Genomic DNA, 13,485 nt, shown 5'->3' with positions numbered 1-13,485 from the left:
ACAGTTTCAAAGGTCTGTAGAACACTACACCGTCATGTTTTCAAATCATGCATTGCACGGAAGGTTCCCCTGCTCAAGTCATCACATGTCCAGGCCTGTCTGAAGTTTGCCAATGACCATCTGGATGATCCAGAGGAGGCATGGGAGAAAGTCATGTGGTCAGATGAGACCAAAGTAGAACTTTTTGGTCTAAACTTCACTCGTCGTGTTTGGAGGAACTACTGTGAAGGATGGGGGTGGTAACATCATGCTTTGGGGGTGCTTTTCTGCGAAGGGGACAGGACGACTTCACTGTATTAAGAAAAAGATGAATGGGGCCATTTATTGTGAGATTTTGAGCAACAACCTCCTTCCCTCAGTCAGAGCATTGAAGATGGGTCGTGGCTGGGTCTTTCAACATGATAACGACCCGAAGCACACAGCCAGGATAACCAGGGAGTGGCCCGGAAGAAGCATATCAAGGTTCTGAAGAGGCCTTGCCAATCTCCAGACCTAAATCCAATAGAATATCTTTGGAGAGAGCTGAATATCTGTGTTGCTCAGCGACAGCCCTGAAACCTGACAGATCTAGTGGAGATCTCTGTGGAGGAGTGGGCCAAAATCCCTGTTGCAGTGTGTGCAAACCTGGTCAAGAACTACAGGAAACGTTTGACCTCTGTAATTGCAAACAAAGGCTTCTGTACCAAATATTAACACAGATTTTCTCAGGTGTTCAAATACTTATGTTCAGCAGTGCAAGACAAATACATTCTTTAAAAATCATACAATGTGATTTCCTGGGAATGCACCTAAAATTAGAATTTCAGACCCCTCCATGATTTCTAAGTGGGAGAACTTGCAAAATCGCAGGGTGTTCAAATATTTCTGTTCCTGACTGTATGTGATCTTCAGATCGCTTCTACCTTACACTGCAATGTATAGCAGATTCTCTATGTTGTTATGGAGCCCTTCTACCTGTAGGCCTCCATAAGAACTACAGCTGTAATAGCATGAGTTTCTTCAGAGAGACCCAGGCTTGCAGATAACGAACTGCTTCCCTAATCTTATCAAAGTTATCTTAGGGGTTTAACGTCTGATTGCAGACATTAACCCTGGGTGTCTACTGTTTAAAACAGAAGAAACTCGGCAGCTATGGCGCCTGATCTTTGAAGACTAGACTTTCTCCAGGAACGGAGAACCAACCCTGGTTTTAGCTAAACAAGATATCCCCATAAAGCCACAAGTGTAGCGCTCAAGAATGGAATGTGCACAGTGAATTAAAGGTGTTTTCTGGGATTTTAATATTGATGACCTATCAATATCAGATCGGCAGGGGTCCGACACTGGTCACCTTCCCCCACCCCTATCAGCTAGTTGAAGAGAAGGACGTGCTCTGTAAGAGCACAGCCTTGCCTTCATTGTTTACCTGCTCGCCGTCGACATTGCAGCAGTGAGCAGGTGTAATTACAAGCCGTCCCATTCACTTCCATGGGACAGCTCCTTCCTATATACTTGAGTAGGTACGAGCCTGAGGATAGGTCATCAATATTAAAATCCTGGAAGGCCCCTTCAAGTAATGTACTCGTGAACTAGATGAAATCCAGTGAATAGGCTACTCTGAGGTTGGATCCGCTGCAAAAGATCAACCTTGGATTTGTCATGGATTCCATGGCAAATATACCCCAGATTTTTCCAACATGTATTTTGGGTTTATGAACAGCGCCTTAGCGCTACTGGATTAATCACAGTGTCTGTGGGAAATGTAGGAAAGACAATTGGTAAACCCTATAATATTTATTATTACAAATAACTCTAGCTTTTCTCCTTTATGAAAGATTAAATTATTATAATACTGACCTTAGTATGAGCCCAACTATATAAATGTAAAGGGTAAAATAGCTATAAGAAAGCAATGAGAATATCTGGATCCAAAATATCATAATTTTCACAATTTGTTTCCTACTGTAATTGTCATCAATATATATAGTGATATATAAATAGCAATATGCACACACACTGCATGTATGATTCTTTCACTCTAGTTCAGCTATTTTTTACTTTATTGTTCCTTAATGAAATATTATCTCATTGTTCTAGAAGGGTGAGTCTTCTAATGCTTCAGCAAGTTGTTCTTGCAGGCCTCCTGTTGACTACTCCGTTCTGGTCTGTGAGGGAGGCTTCCCTTCTTGTGTGGTATTGTATGATTGACAGCTATTGCATTTCATTCCTAAAATGTGGAATGGCGCAGTTGATCTTGCACTGCAGTCATTGCAGAGAATCTGCGTATATAAAAAAATAAATAAATAAGAATTAAACAAAAGTAAAAGCTACCCTTTACATTACTAATAATACCGTCTAAAGAGAAAAAGAGTGAATAAAGAGAGAATAAAACAATGATGGTGAGGACAGGCTCTCTATACTTTAGTCCTGGGACACAACATTTACAGCTCAGCCATTTATGGCAAAGATCGGAATACCCATGGCATGTGGTGACCAGGGGTGGCCCGAGTTAGGCTAGTTTCGCACTAGTGCTAGACATTTCCGGCAGTCTGTTCTGGCAGGAAGTTGCCAGAACAGACTGCACTGCCGAACGCTGCCTGATATCCGCCAGCCCCATTAACTACTGTATAATGGGGATCGGCAAAGATCCAGCCGCAATCCGGCAAAGATGCCGATTCTCGTCCAGACTAGAAGTGCTACGAGCAGCAGTATTAGTCTGGCCGCCTATTTGCCAGGTTGCGTCCAGATCTTTGCTGTTCCCCATTATATTTAATGGGGCGAGACAGCAACACGGTAGCTTCCGGCAATGCTGGAATGCAGACATTTCCGGCAGGCTGTTCCCTGCCAGAGTAGCCTGCTGGATCTACAATCACTAGTGTGAAACTAGCCTTACAGAAACAGTTGAGCAGACTGTGCCATACTGTTACGCTAGCTTCCATTCATGTTATGGGAATTACACAAGCAGCGTAGCACAGCCCGCTCTGCTGTTTCTGTAACCTCAGCCACCGCTGACTGCCACATACAAAGGATTTCAATACCAAATATACACAATGTTCTGCTGATCCACTCACATGGACATTCATATTCTGATATTCAGGTGGCATTGGCGTCTGAGCAACTTCTTCATCTAGCTGGGTCCAGGTTCTGGACATATCCAGGGCAGAACGCATGCATAGTGGACACCTGTATCCCCTGTAATAAAAGAAGGTTTTGCTGTCAATATCTCCTGGCCAGAAATATCACTAGAGTCGTCAATAGATACAAACACTGAAACTACTGATTGCTATAGTTAAATGTTTCACTTTCTATGCATGTTATAGCTCTACTTTTTCATCGAAAAACTTTTTTTATCTACTTATCAGAGGGAAAATATACAAATACTAACCTTACGTACCAGAAAAAGATCTACAGCACACGAGTGCACAACAGCTAATAAAGGTTAGGATTTTCCTGCTAGATCCTGCTGAATCAACAAACAGTGAAATGTGCATGACCTAGCGTCCATCCGATGATGGATTTCTCAGGCAATCCTCTACTCACTGGAGCGGTCTAGCAGCTGCTTGCCTCCACAGACTATTATTTGGGGCAGCGGGGCCAATAGCTGACAACTACCTAATAGTTGGGGCATTGCCTCGGAATAATTATGTTTCAAATGCTTTATTGAATATATATATTCGTCATCATATAAGCATTTTGAGTAGCAATCACTCTTAGAATAACAAATGTATTATGGTCATACATTAAGTATAGAGATAGTACAACAAAAACAAAAACGTACATCAGTGGAGAATCTAGCGGCAATCAGCAGCTCGAGATATAAGAGGCAACAACCTAATAAAAAAACACGGGTAGACATATGGCATAAATCTGTTCCAAAATAGTGCTATAGAGACACATGAAATATCACAGTGTTAGACTACGTTGCACATTGGCGGAGTAGGCCGAGGTAGTCCAAGGCTCCCATATAGGGCTGCAACGATTAATCGATGTAATCGATTATATTCGATAACTGGATTCGTTGTCGACGAATCCAGTTATCGAATAATCGCCGATTCGTTGCTATTCGGGCGGGCGGGCGGTCGCTGCATCTTTATTTTACCTTTTTACAATGACGCTCCCGCTCCTGTAACAGCCAGGCAGAGCGGACGGCGGCGTAACGTCACTCACTCACGTGACACGCCTGCTCCGCCTCCTTCATTCATGAAGTGGGCGGCGCAGGCCCGTCACGTGATTGAGTGACGTTACGCCGCCGTCCGCTCTGCCTGGCTGTTACAGGAGCGGGAGCGTCATTGTAAAAAGGTAAAATAAAGATGCAAGCATCGGGGCCGGGGCTGTTAGGGGGAGGGGGGATCTGTCTATGGCACTGCTATGGGGGGGTCTGTGTCTGTGTATAGCACTGCTATGGGGAGGGGGGAGGATCTGTCTATGGCACTGCTATGGGGAGGGGGGTCTGTGCACTGTTATGAGGAAAGGGATCTGTGCACTGTTATGCCCATAACAGTGCACATATCCCCCTCTCCATAACTACGCCGTCCACAGATCCCCCTCTCCATAACTACGCCGTCCACAGATCCCCCATAATAGTGTCGTCCACAGATCCCCCATAATTACGCCGTCCACAGATCCCCCATAATAGTGTCGTCCACAGATCCCCCATAATAGTGTCGTCCACAGATCCCCCATAATAGTGTCGTCCACAGATCCCCCATAATAGTGTCGTCCACAGATCCCCCATAATAGTGTCGTCCACAGATCCCCCATAATAGTGTCGTCCACAGATCCCCCATAATAGTGTCGTCCACAGATCCCCCATAATAGTGTCGTCCACAGATCCCCCATAATAGTGTCGTCCACAGATCCCCCATAATAGTGTCGTCCACAGATCCCCCATAATAGTGTCGTCCACAGATCCCCCATAATAGTGTCGTCCACAATTTGTTTTAATATGGCCTTTGAACATAATTTTTCAAGTAAGATCATATAAACCTCTCTGTTTGGTAATTTTGTCGTTTTTTCCGATTAATCGATTAATCGTAGAAATTAATCGGCAACTAATCGATTATTCAAATAATCGTTAGCTGCAGCCCTACTCCCATAACTTCTCAAAAGCCTCGAAAGTATCCGCCCTAATTGCTGAGAGTCTTTCATAGAGTAAGATCCTATTGACTCTGTCTAAGACTGCCTGGAAGCTTAATGTACTCGACTTCCATTTAAACGCTACGTGAATTCTGGCAGCCATTAGGATGTATTGCGACAGTTTAAATTTAGCGAAGGGTAGTTCAGAAGGTTTGTCTCCTAAGAGGCAGGAGGTGGGTGTAATTTGGTAAGGGCATCCCAAAATTGTAGTGAGTAGTCTCCCAATTTTGGACCAGAATTGCTGAACAAGTGGACACGTCCACCAAATGTGGTATACTGTACCATCCTCGGTGCACCCTCTAAAGCAGAGAGGCGACACATCCGGATATATACGATGTAATCGATAAGGAACTAGATGAGTTCTGTGGAGAATCTTTACAGAAGTCTCCGCTAATGTGGTCTGCCACGAAGTCTTTGTCAGCGTCTGGGAGCGAGAGAACCATTTGGACAATGAACAGTCTAACTGTGTATCTCTATCCCATTCTAACATATATGGGAGTCGAACTCCTTCAGGTGAAAGGTCCAGCATGCTGTATAGTCTAGATAATAATCCCTGCCTATACAGAGAGAAGTTCACAAATCGCTCAAAGGGGGCAAAATCTAAAATCTGGTCAGCAATCTGTAGCGAGTGAAGAAATGAAAAGACCTGATTGGCCCTGAATGATTCACTACCAGGGAGGCCAAATTTGTCTCTAAAATCACTCAGGGCAATCAGTCTTCCCCTGACCAAGAATCTGTGTAGACTTGTGCAGTTATTATCAATCCACCACTTAAAATTAGAGGACTTCAGTCCTGGGGAAAAGGCAGGATTACCAATCAGGTGTAAAAGTGGAGAAAGTTTAGATTGCAACGAATACTTAAATCTGACTGATCTCCATAATAGGAGGGCCTGATATGATAATGGCGAGTTAGAGCGAACCTTCTTCGGAATGGGAAGTGTAGACCAGAGTAGAGCCCTCCACGACCAAGGAGAGAAGAGCGACTGTTCCATCGAGACCCATATTGGATGAGTTTCAGGTTTTGTATGTGTCAGAAAGAGCTGGGCCAATCTAGCGGCTCTGTAGTATTTTAAAAAATCGGGAACTGAAAGGCCTCCCTGAGTTTTGTGCCGACACATTGTAGCCCGAGCTATACGGGCACGCTTGTTACCCCATATGAATTTCAGCACATCTCTCTGTAAGTCGTGGAGATCCCCACTCGGGACCGGTAACGGTATTGACCGGAATAAATATAAAAGCCTAGATAACACCACCATCCGGACTATATGTATCCTGCCTATCCAGGATATCGGCAATGTGCTCCAAGTCTTAAGGTCTGCTCTAATAGCCCGGTACATAGGGACATAGTTCATTTTATACATTAGGTGCGGAAGAGTGGGAACAATTGTGCCTAAATATGGTATATGACTCGGTTGGTAGTGGAACTGAAAGTTTTTTAAGAGAGTTGATTTTAGGGGGTACGGAGTATTGCATAACATAAGTTCGGATTTTTGATGATTTATCCGGAGTCCGGAGGCCCTAGAGAAGTTGTCTAAAAGTCGTAGTAGGTTTGGTAGGGAGACAAGGGGGTTCGTTATAGAAAGGAGGAGGTCGTCGGCGAATAGGCTCAGCTTGTATTCCTTATCTGCAACCTTAACACCCGTCACATTCTGGTCTTCTCTAATGGATATGGCTAGGGGTTCCATAGCCAGGGCAAAAAGTGCTGGAGACAAGGGACACCCCTGGCGTGTACCTCTAAGAATCTGGATCGGGGCAGGATTTAGGGACGGGAGTTTAAGATATGCTACTGGATTCGAATATAAAGCCCTAACCGCTTGTACAAATGGGCCCTCAATACCCATAGACCGGAGAACTGAGTGCAAGTAATCCCACGTGACAGAATCAAAGGCCTTCTCTATATCAAGGGCCAAAACAGCTAATGGTGTATTACCTTTGTTTGCCACTTGAATCAGGTTGAGGATTTTGCGGATATTATCAGGGGCTTCCCTACCTGGGATAAACCCTACCTGATCTCTACCAATAATATTTGGGAGTAGACAATTGAGTCTCCGAGCAAGTATAGACGTGAGAATCTTGGTGTCCAAATTCAGCAAGGAAATTGGTCTATAGTTGGAGGGAGATAAGTGATCTTTCTTGGGTTTTGGGATTACCGTTATGTTAGCAACCAAAAAATCAGGGTGCGGAGTATTACCTTGCATTACATGGTTGCAATATTTGGTGATATGCGGCGTTAGGATGGGAGTGAATTTTTTATAATAAAGGGCAGATAGCCCATCCGGTCCTGGGGCTTTACCTAGTTTCAACAATTTGATGGAGAATTCTACTTCTTCATTAACTACCGGTCTGTTTAGGTTTCCCACCGCCTCCGGAGAGACCCGTGGCAATCCAACAGAGGCTAGGAAGTCATTAAGGTTCTGGTTCTGGATACCGCTAGGTTTAGCATACAATTTTTGGTAAAATGCATGGAAGGTCTGATAGATGGTCTCGGGGTTGGAGGATATTTGGCCAGCCTGTGACCGAATCTGAAATACCTGATTAATGGTTTGCTTTGCCTTAAGTTGTCGGGCCAGCATTTTGTCAGGTTTGTTGGCGAACCTATAGTAGTAGGATTCAGTCCATCTTAGTGCCTTCTCTGTTCGATCCGTGAGGATCATGTTTATTTGGAGCTTGGTACTGTTAATTTCTCTAATTAAATATAACGAGGGCACCCTCTGGTGTGCTCTTACCAATCTGCTAAGCTTGGACTCAAGACTCAACAACGTCGCCTGCCTTTCCTTTTTCAGACGCGAAGCTTCCTTAATGAATTGACCCCTTATAAAGGCCTTGTGGGAAAGCCATGTTAGTACGGGGTCTACGTCGGGGTCAGAATTATCTAAAAAGAATTGTCTCAAATCATCTTGGATCCTATCCCTTATAGCAGGTCTGGTCAATAGTGACTCATTAAGTCTCCACGTAAACAATCTGCTGGTAGGGGTAGATGGGGTAACATCCGCTACAACCATATCATGGTCTGACCACGACATCACCTGGTGCCTGCAGTAAGCCAACTGTGGCAAGAGGGAGGAGGAGATCAGAATCATGTCAATGCGTGTATAAAGATGATGGGCGGGAGAATAGTAAGTATATCCTCTCTGAGTACCATTATATTCCCTCCAGGAATCTGCTAATGTAAGAGACATCATGACATTCGTAATCTGGCGGCCCAACGCAGCTGATCGTGGGGTTCTGAGCTGGGAGGATCGGTCCATTGAAGGATTCATTACAAAATTAAAATCCCCTGCCCAGATTATCTCATCATACCGTAGTGCTTCTATTAGCTGGTGCATGTGGCCAAAGAAAGCAATTGGATCTTCAGTAGGAGCATATACATTAATTAAACACATAGCTTTCCCTTTATACTCCCCTAACAAAATAACATATCGTCCCTCCTGGTCTATAAACTGGTCAGTAACCTGGAACGGAAATGAATTATGCAGCAAAGTAATCACTCCCCTACTTTTGGTACAGAAAGTGGAGGAGAAAAATCTTGAGTATTGAGGGTGAAAGTATTTGGGATGCGAAGAAGGGGTAAAATGTGTCTCTTGTATACATATGACATCAGGTTTATGCCTATGGTACATTGAGAGAGCCATTTTACGTTTACCTGGGGAGTTTAAGCCTCGAGCATTATGCGACAATAGTTTACACATTATCCCAACAATATATAGAGTAGCTCAACATAGCTGGCCGCCTACGCTGTAGTGGGCCATCAAACATATGAAATAGATTCTCCAAGTGCACCTTAGAACTGAACAACAAAAACATATAAAACAGAGTTGTAAAGCAACAAAGATGGCTAGGCCTAATGTGGCCTGCAGTAACTCGTGAGCCTACTGCGAAAGTCAGGGGAACAATATCCATCCCTAACTCCACACGATAAGGCTCAGTATCGGAGGTCAGCATGACAGTCCGAATCGCTGGGACCCAAGCATATGTCCTGAGTCTTATTCAAGCAATGGGTCAAAAGCGGTACATCTCAGCATCGAGACATACAAAGAATGCAGCGTGTGGCCCTGTCGACACAAAAAAAAAACATAACTGCACCTTCAATGGGCCGGCGACTTGGCACTGGTGGGCACCTGAGTCCAGACTCTGGCTGGACGCTGCGGTTTCGGGGGTACCGTCGATCTGTCCAGAGCATCCACCTTTAATCCGGCTTGACGAAGCTTCTCGATCCCCTCATCCGGGGTGTGAATCGTGTGCAAACGCGAATTAAGCTGAAAAGAGAGGGCAAATGGGAACCCCCATCTGTAGCGTATTTGCGCTTGTTGTAGTGCCTGTGTAACCGGCTTCATCTCTCTGCGCTTTCGGAGCGTTGTGGGGGCCAGGTCCGCGTAGATGTGGACCTCCGGCGGGAGATCAGGTAGAGCCGCCATATTGCGCGTTGCAGTCAAGATCATGTCCCTCACCTCTGGATAGTGCAATTTTAAAACAACGTCCCGAGGTATATCGGGAGTACGTGGCTTCCCCAGGGCTCTATGGATACGATCCATCCGCAGTTGATTAGGCGGAGACTGAGGGAGTAGGGCCGAGAATAGCGCTCCTACCGTGCCCGATAGGTCCTGGAAGGACTCCGGTAAGCCCCTGATGCGCAAGTTCCCTCTCCTAGACCTGTTTTCCAGATCTTCTATCTTCGCTTCAAGAGCTTGTAGCTGGAGCGAGTGTGCGTCAATGTCTCTCCTGTCGGAGCCCATGGCGTCTGCCAGCTCGTCTGTTCTGGACTCTAGGTCCGAGACCCTATTGCCCAGGTCACCAATCTGGCGGGAGAATTCGGCAACCGCCTGAGACAGTTCAGTTTTAAATAGCGCAGCAATATTAGCATAGAGGTCCGCCTGACCCACTTGTGAGGAACCCGCATCCACAGGTGCTTCGTTTTCAATTGAAGACGCTGGACTCACCGGGTAAGCTGCACCGTCGGCCATGATGGATTGCCTCGTGGTCCGGAAAATTTCCGGTATGGTTTGTGATGCAGCCGGGGTTCCCGGTATTTTCGGTCCCCTCTTGCCTCGGCAGGCCTTCTGCGACCCTTGCATGTTCACTCAGGGCTTGTGGAGACGATTGAACGTCGCTAATGACGGGTAAATGCCAGCGGTCGGAGCGGAGCTCACAGAGACATGTCTGCTCCGCAAGCCTCGTGCATGCGCCCCGCCTCGGAATAATTATACCCAATGTCATATGTAGATTAGAAAGAGTGCATATTACTATGCATAATCTATATAAATAATCTAAAAACAGTAATGCAGCATCCTGATGTGTCCTGCACTAAATGAATTAAATTCAGAAGAGCAGGCAAGCCAAATGAAGGTCAGACCCATATCAAAAGTGAGGTCAAAGAGAAATTAGTGTCTTAAATCAGATTAGGAGAACTGTTTCATCGCTTTGGTATGCAGAAAAAGGCCAGATATAAAATACAAACGTAAATGGCCGGGCAGATTCGCTTGGTTGCTGTCCGGCGGACAATGCTGTGATTCAGTTTTAACCATTCAGCCAGGATGCACAAATGACATTTAGGGCAATGAGCGCTGTAATATACTTACTGTTTTAGCATGTCCTCATAACATGTACTGGAGGGACATAAAACAACAAATTAGATTTCACAATACAGCATCATAATCTATCAAGTGCACAGAATGTGAAGAGGAAACATTAAGATGGATTTATTTCCGAGATGGGACACAAACCACAGGCAGAATAAAAACACCGTACCCTTTGTGTGTGCATACAAATAAGTGTAAAAAGTGCAGTGGCTATTTTCGAAAGTCCCTTTGAAATGAATGGGAAGCGCATCAAACAAGCGTGGCCACCACTCCGTTCACTTCTATGGGGATAATTGAAATAGCTGAGCCAGCTATTTTCGGTGACCCCATAGGAATGAATGGAGGGAAGCAGCGCACACGCGGTGTGCCCTCAGGCACTTTCTGGGCCCCAGAGGTGGGACCTGCGCCTATCAGACATTGGGGGCATATCATAGCGATATGCCCCAATGTCTGAGATGAGACAACCCCTTTAAAGGGGTGGTCTCACTTCACCAAATAGTATTTATTATGTAGAGGAAGTTAATACCAGACACTTACTAATGTATTATTACTATACATATTGCTTCCTTTGCTGGCTGGACCCATTTTTCCATCACAATATACACTGCTTGTTTCTATGGTTACGACCACTGAAATCCTGCAGCGATGACCATGCTTGCACACTATAGCATCACCCTCTCTGGTGGCAGGGACCACGGGAGCGCACATAGGCTAGTGCTTTTTCCTATAGTGTGCAAGCACAGCCACCACTGCACGACTGCAGGGCGGTCGTAACCATGGAAACGAGCCATGTATAATATGATGGAAAAATGAATCCAGCCATCAAAGGAGGAAAAATGTATAATAACAATACATTAGTAAGATCCTTGTATTTACTTTCTCTACATAATAAATGCTATTTGCTGAAGTGACAACCCCTTTAAGCTATAACTTTTGCCAGTTTCTGGTGTAAGATCTGTCCGTTTTCTGGTGAGAAGCTGGAAAAGTTGCAAATTATACTGCTCGCCATACTTTGCACCACAATAGTTGTGCAAATAGCTTGATAAATGCCGCTCAGTGTTCTTTCCTTTTTCCCTCTGTAACTTTTAAATCAGAACCAATCTGACATTTTCAAAGTCATTTTACTGTTCAACAACCAAAAATGATAATTTAGGATTCGTTAATCATGTCTGCATTACAAAATCTGTGTTGAAGGGTGTCATAAGAGAAATTGAAAGGGTTTGTCTGGGATTAGAAAAAAAATGAAAGCTTTATATCTGAAAATAGCACCACTCTTGACTGCAGGTTGTGTCTGGTATTACTGCCCTTTCTGAACACAGCGCTGAAATAGCATGGCACCAGCAATCTTTCCAGTCCCAAAGATATGAGTGAGATACGACAACCGATATGGCATAATACGTATATGTTGGCCACAGTGTAAAAAATGCAATCTGCTATGCCAATGCAAGCCACAGCCGCAATGGTCCAAAGGGGCACCGTTTTGGCTTCCATAAGGTGAAGGCAGCCTATGGCTAGATTTGGCATACATGTTAGGCTACTTTTACATTAGCGTTTGGGGCTCCGCTTGTGAGCTCCGTTTGAAGGCTCTCACAAGTGGCCCGAACACATCTGTACTGCCCCAATGCATTCTGAGTGGATGCAGATCCGCTCAGAGCGCATCAGTCTGGCAGCGTTCAGCTTCCGCTCCGCTCAGCAGGCGGACACCCGAATGCAACTTGCAGTGTTCGGATGTCCGCCTGGCCGTGCGGAGGCAAACGGATCCGTCCAGACCTACAATGGAAGTCAATGGGGACGGATCCGTTTGAAGTTGAAAAAATATGGCTCAATTTCAAACGGATCCGCCCCCCATTGACTTTCAATGTAAAGTCTGGACGGATCCGTCTGACTAACTTTCACACTTAGAAATGTTTCTGAAATATAATTCAGACGGATCCGTTCTGAACGGATCCCATCGTCTGCATTATAGGAGCGTATCCTTCTGTGCAGACACCAGATGGATCCGCTCCGAACGCAAGTGTGAAAGTAGCCTTAGGATTGTTCCCGACCTATATGCTGAATGCTGTAAGCATACCATGATGTGAACACAGCTCTACAAATGACATTAAAAAAAACAAAAAAAAGAAACACCTGAGCTTGGCCTGATCCACTCTCACCTATGCAAGAGATGTCCACAAGGGAGGACGCGAGCACCAACTCTAGAGGTATGTATATCCTGTAAATAAAAGAGGCATAGTAAAGAGTGGAACATTTTATAAAAATACAAGATAGTCTTCACTAGCAATAAGATTTTCAAACTACACCAAACAACAGCTCTTCTAAGGATAAAACAGAATGATTCGTCCTTGTATTCGGACCACAAGAATTCCTTAACTGTATAAAGGTAAGTCCAGACTTGAGAGAATCTCCATGAGTTTCAGATCTGCAGAACGGTCAATATGGAGAGGCAGTTTTGTGGATTTTACCCTGAATTTGCAATGAAATTCCTTTTGGCAAAATTCTATCTTATCATATCCTAATGTCTACTGTATTTTTAAAAGAAAAATAACTTGTGTCTATGTAGATCAGGGGTGCACAACCTTTTCTGGCCAGAGGGTCACCTTCCAGACTGTACAACCTACACAGGATGCTATACAACTCTAAGCAGTACTGTACTGAGCCTAATGCAGGTGGTGAGCACCCTGTGCATTGCCCAGGGATTTAAACAATGTCTCTGAAAAAACCCTCAGAACACCAACAGGCCATGGTGTCCCCATAACAGAGACAGGCCACGCTGGCCTCATAACAGAGACAGGCCA

At 44.9% G+C, this 13,485-nt stretch overlaps 1 protein-coding gene across 1 annotated transcript in view; it reads right to left on the bottom strand.

Moving 5' to 3' along the window:
* Positions 1-1,760: 1,760 nt before the first annotated feature.
* The window catches only part of RCHY1 (ring finger and CHY zinc finger domain containing 1), a 70,206-nt gene continuing 58,481 nt past the window's right edge, over positions 1,761-13,485 (bottom strand). Inside the window, exons 6-9 of the mRNA XM_044303086.1 lie at positions 12,844-12,902; positions 10,691-10,717; positions 3,051-3,171; positions 1,761-2,258 (exon numbers count right to left, since the gene is read on the bottom strand). Coding sequence (XP_044159021.1) covers positions 2,130-2,258; positions 3,051-3,171; positions 10,691-10,717; positions 12,844-12,902 — 336 coding nt within the window. The 3' untranslated portion in view covers positions 1,761-2,129. The remainder of the gene's footprint in view (positions 2,259-3,050; positions 3,172-10,690; positions 10,718-12,843; positions 12,903-13,485) is intronic.

This window comes from Bufo gargarizans, chromosome 1 (assembly GCF_014858855.1).
Source record: "Bufo gargarizans isolate SCDJY-AF-19 chromosome 1, ASM1485885v1, whole genome shotgun sequence".
NCBI classification, from domain to species: Eukaryota; Metazoa; Chordata; class Amphibia; order Anura; family Bufonidae; genus Bufo; species Bufo gargarizans.
Note: the sequence above shows the minus strand (reverse complement) of the source record. Positions and strands in the feature narration are given on the sequence as shown.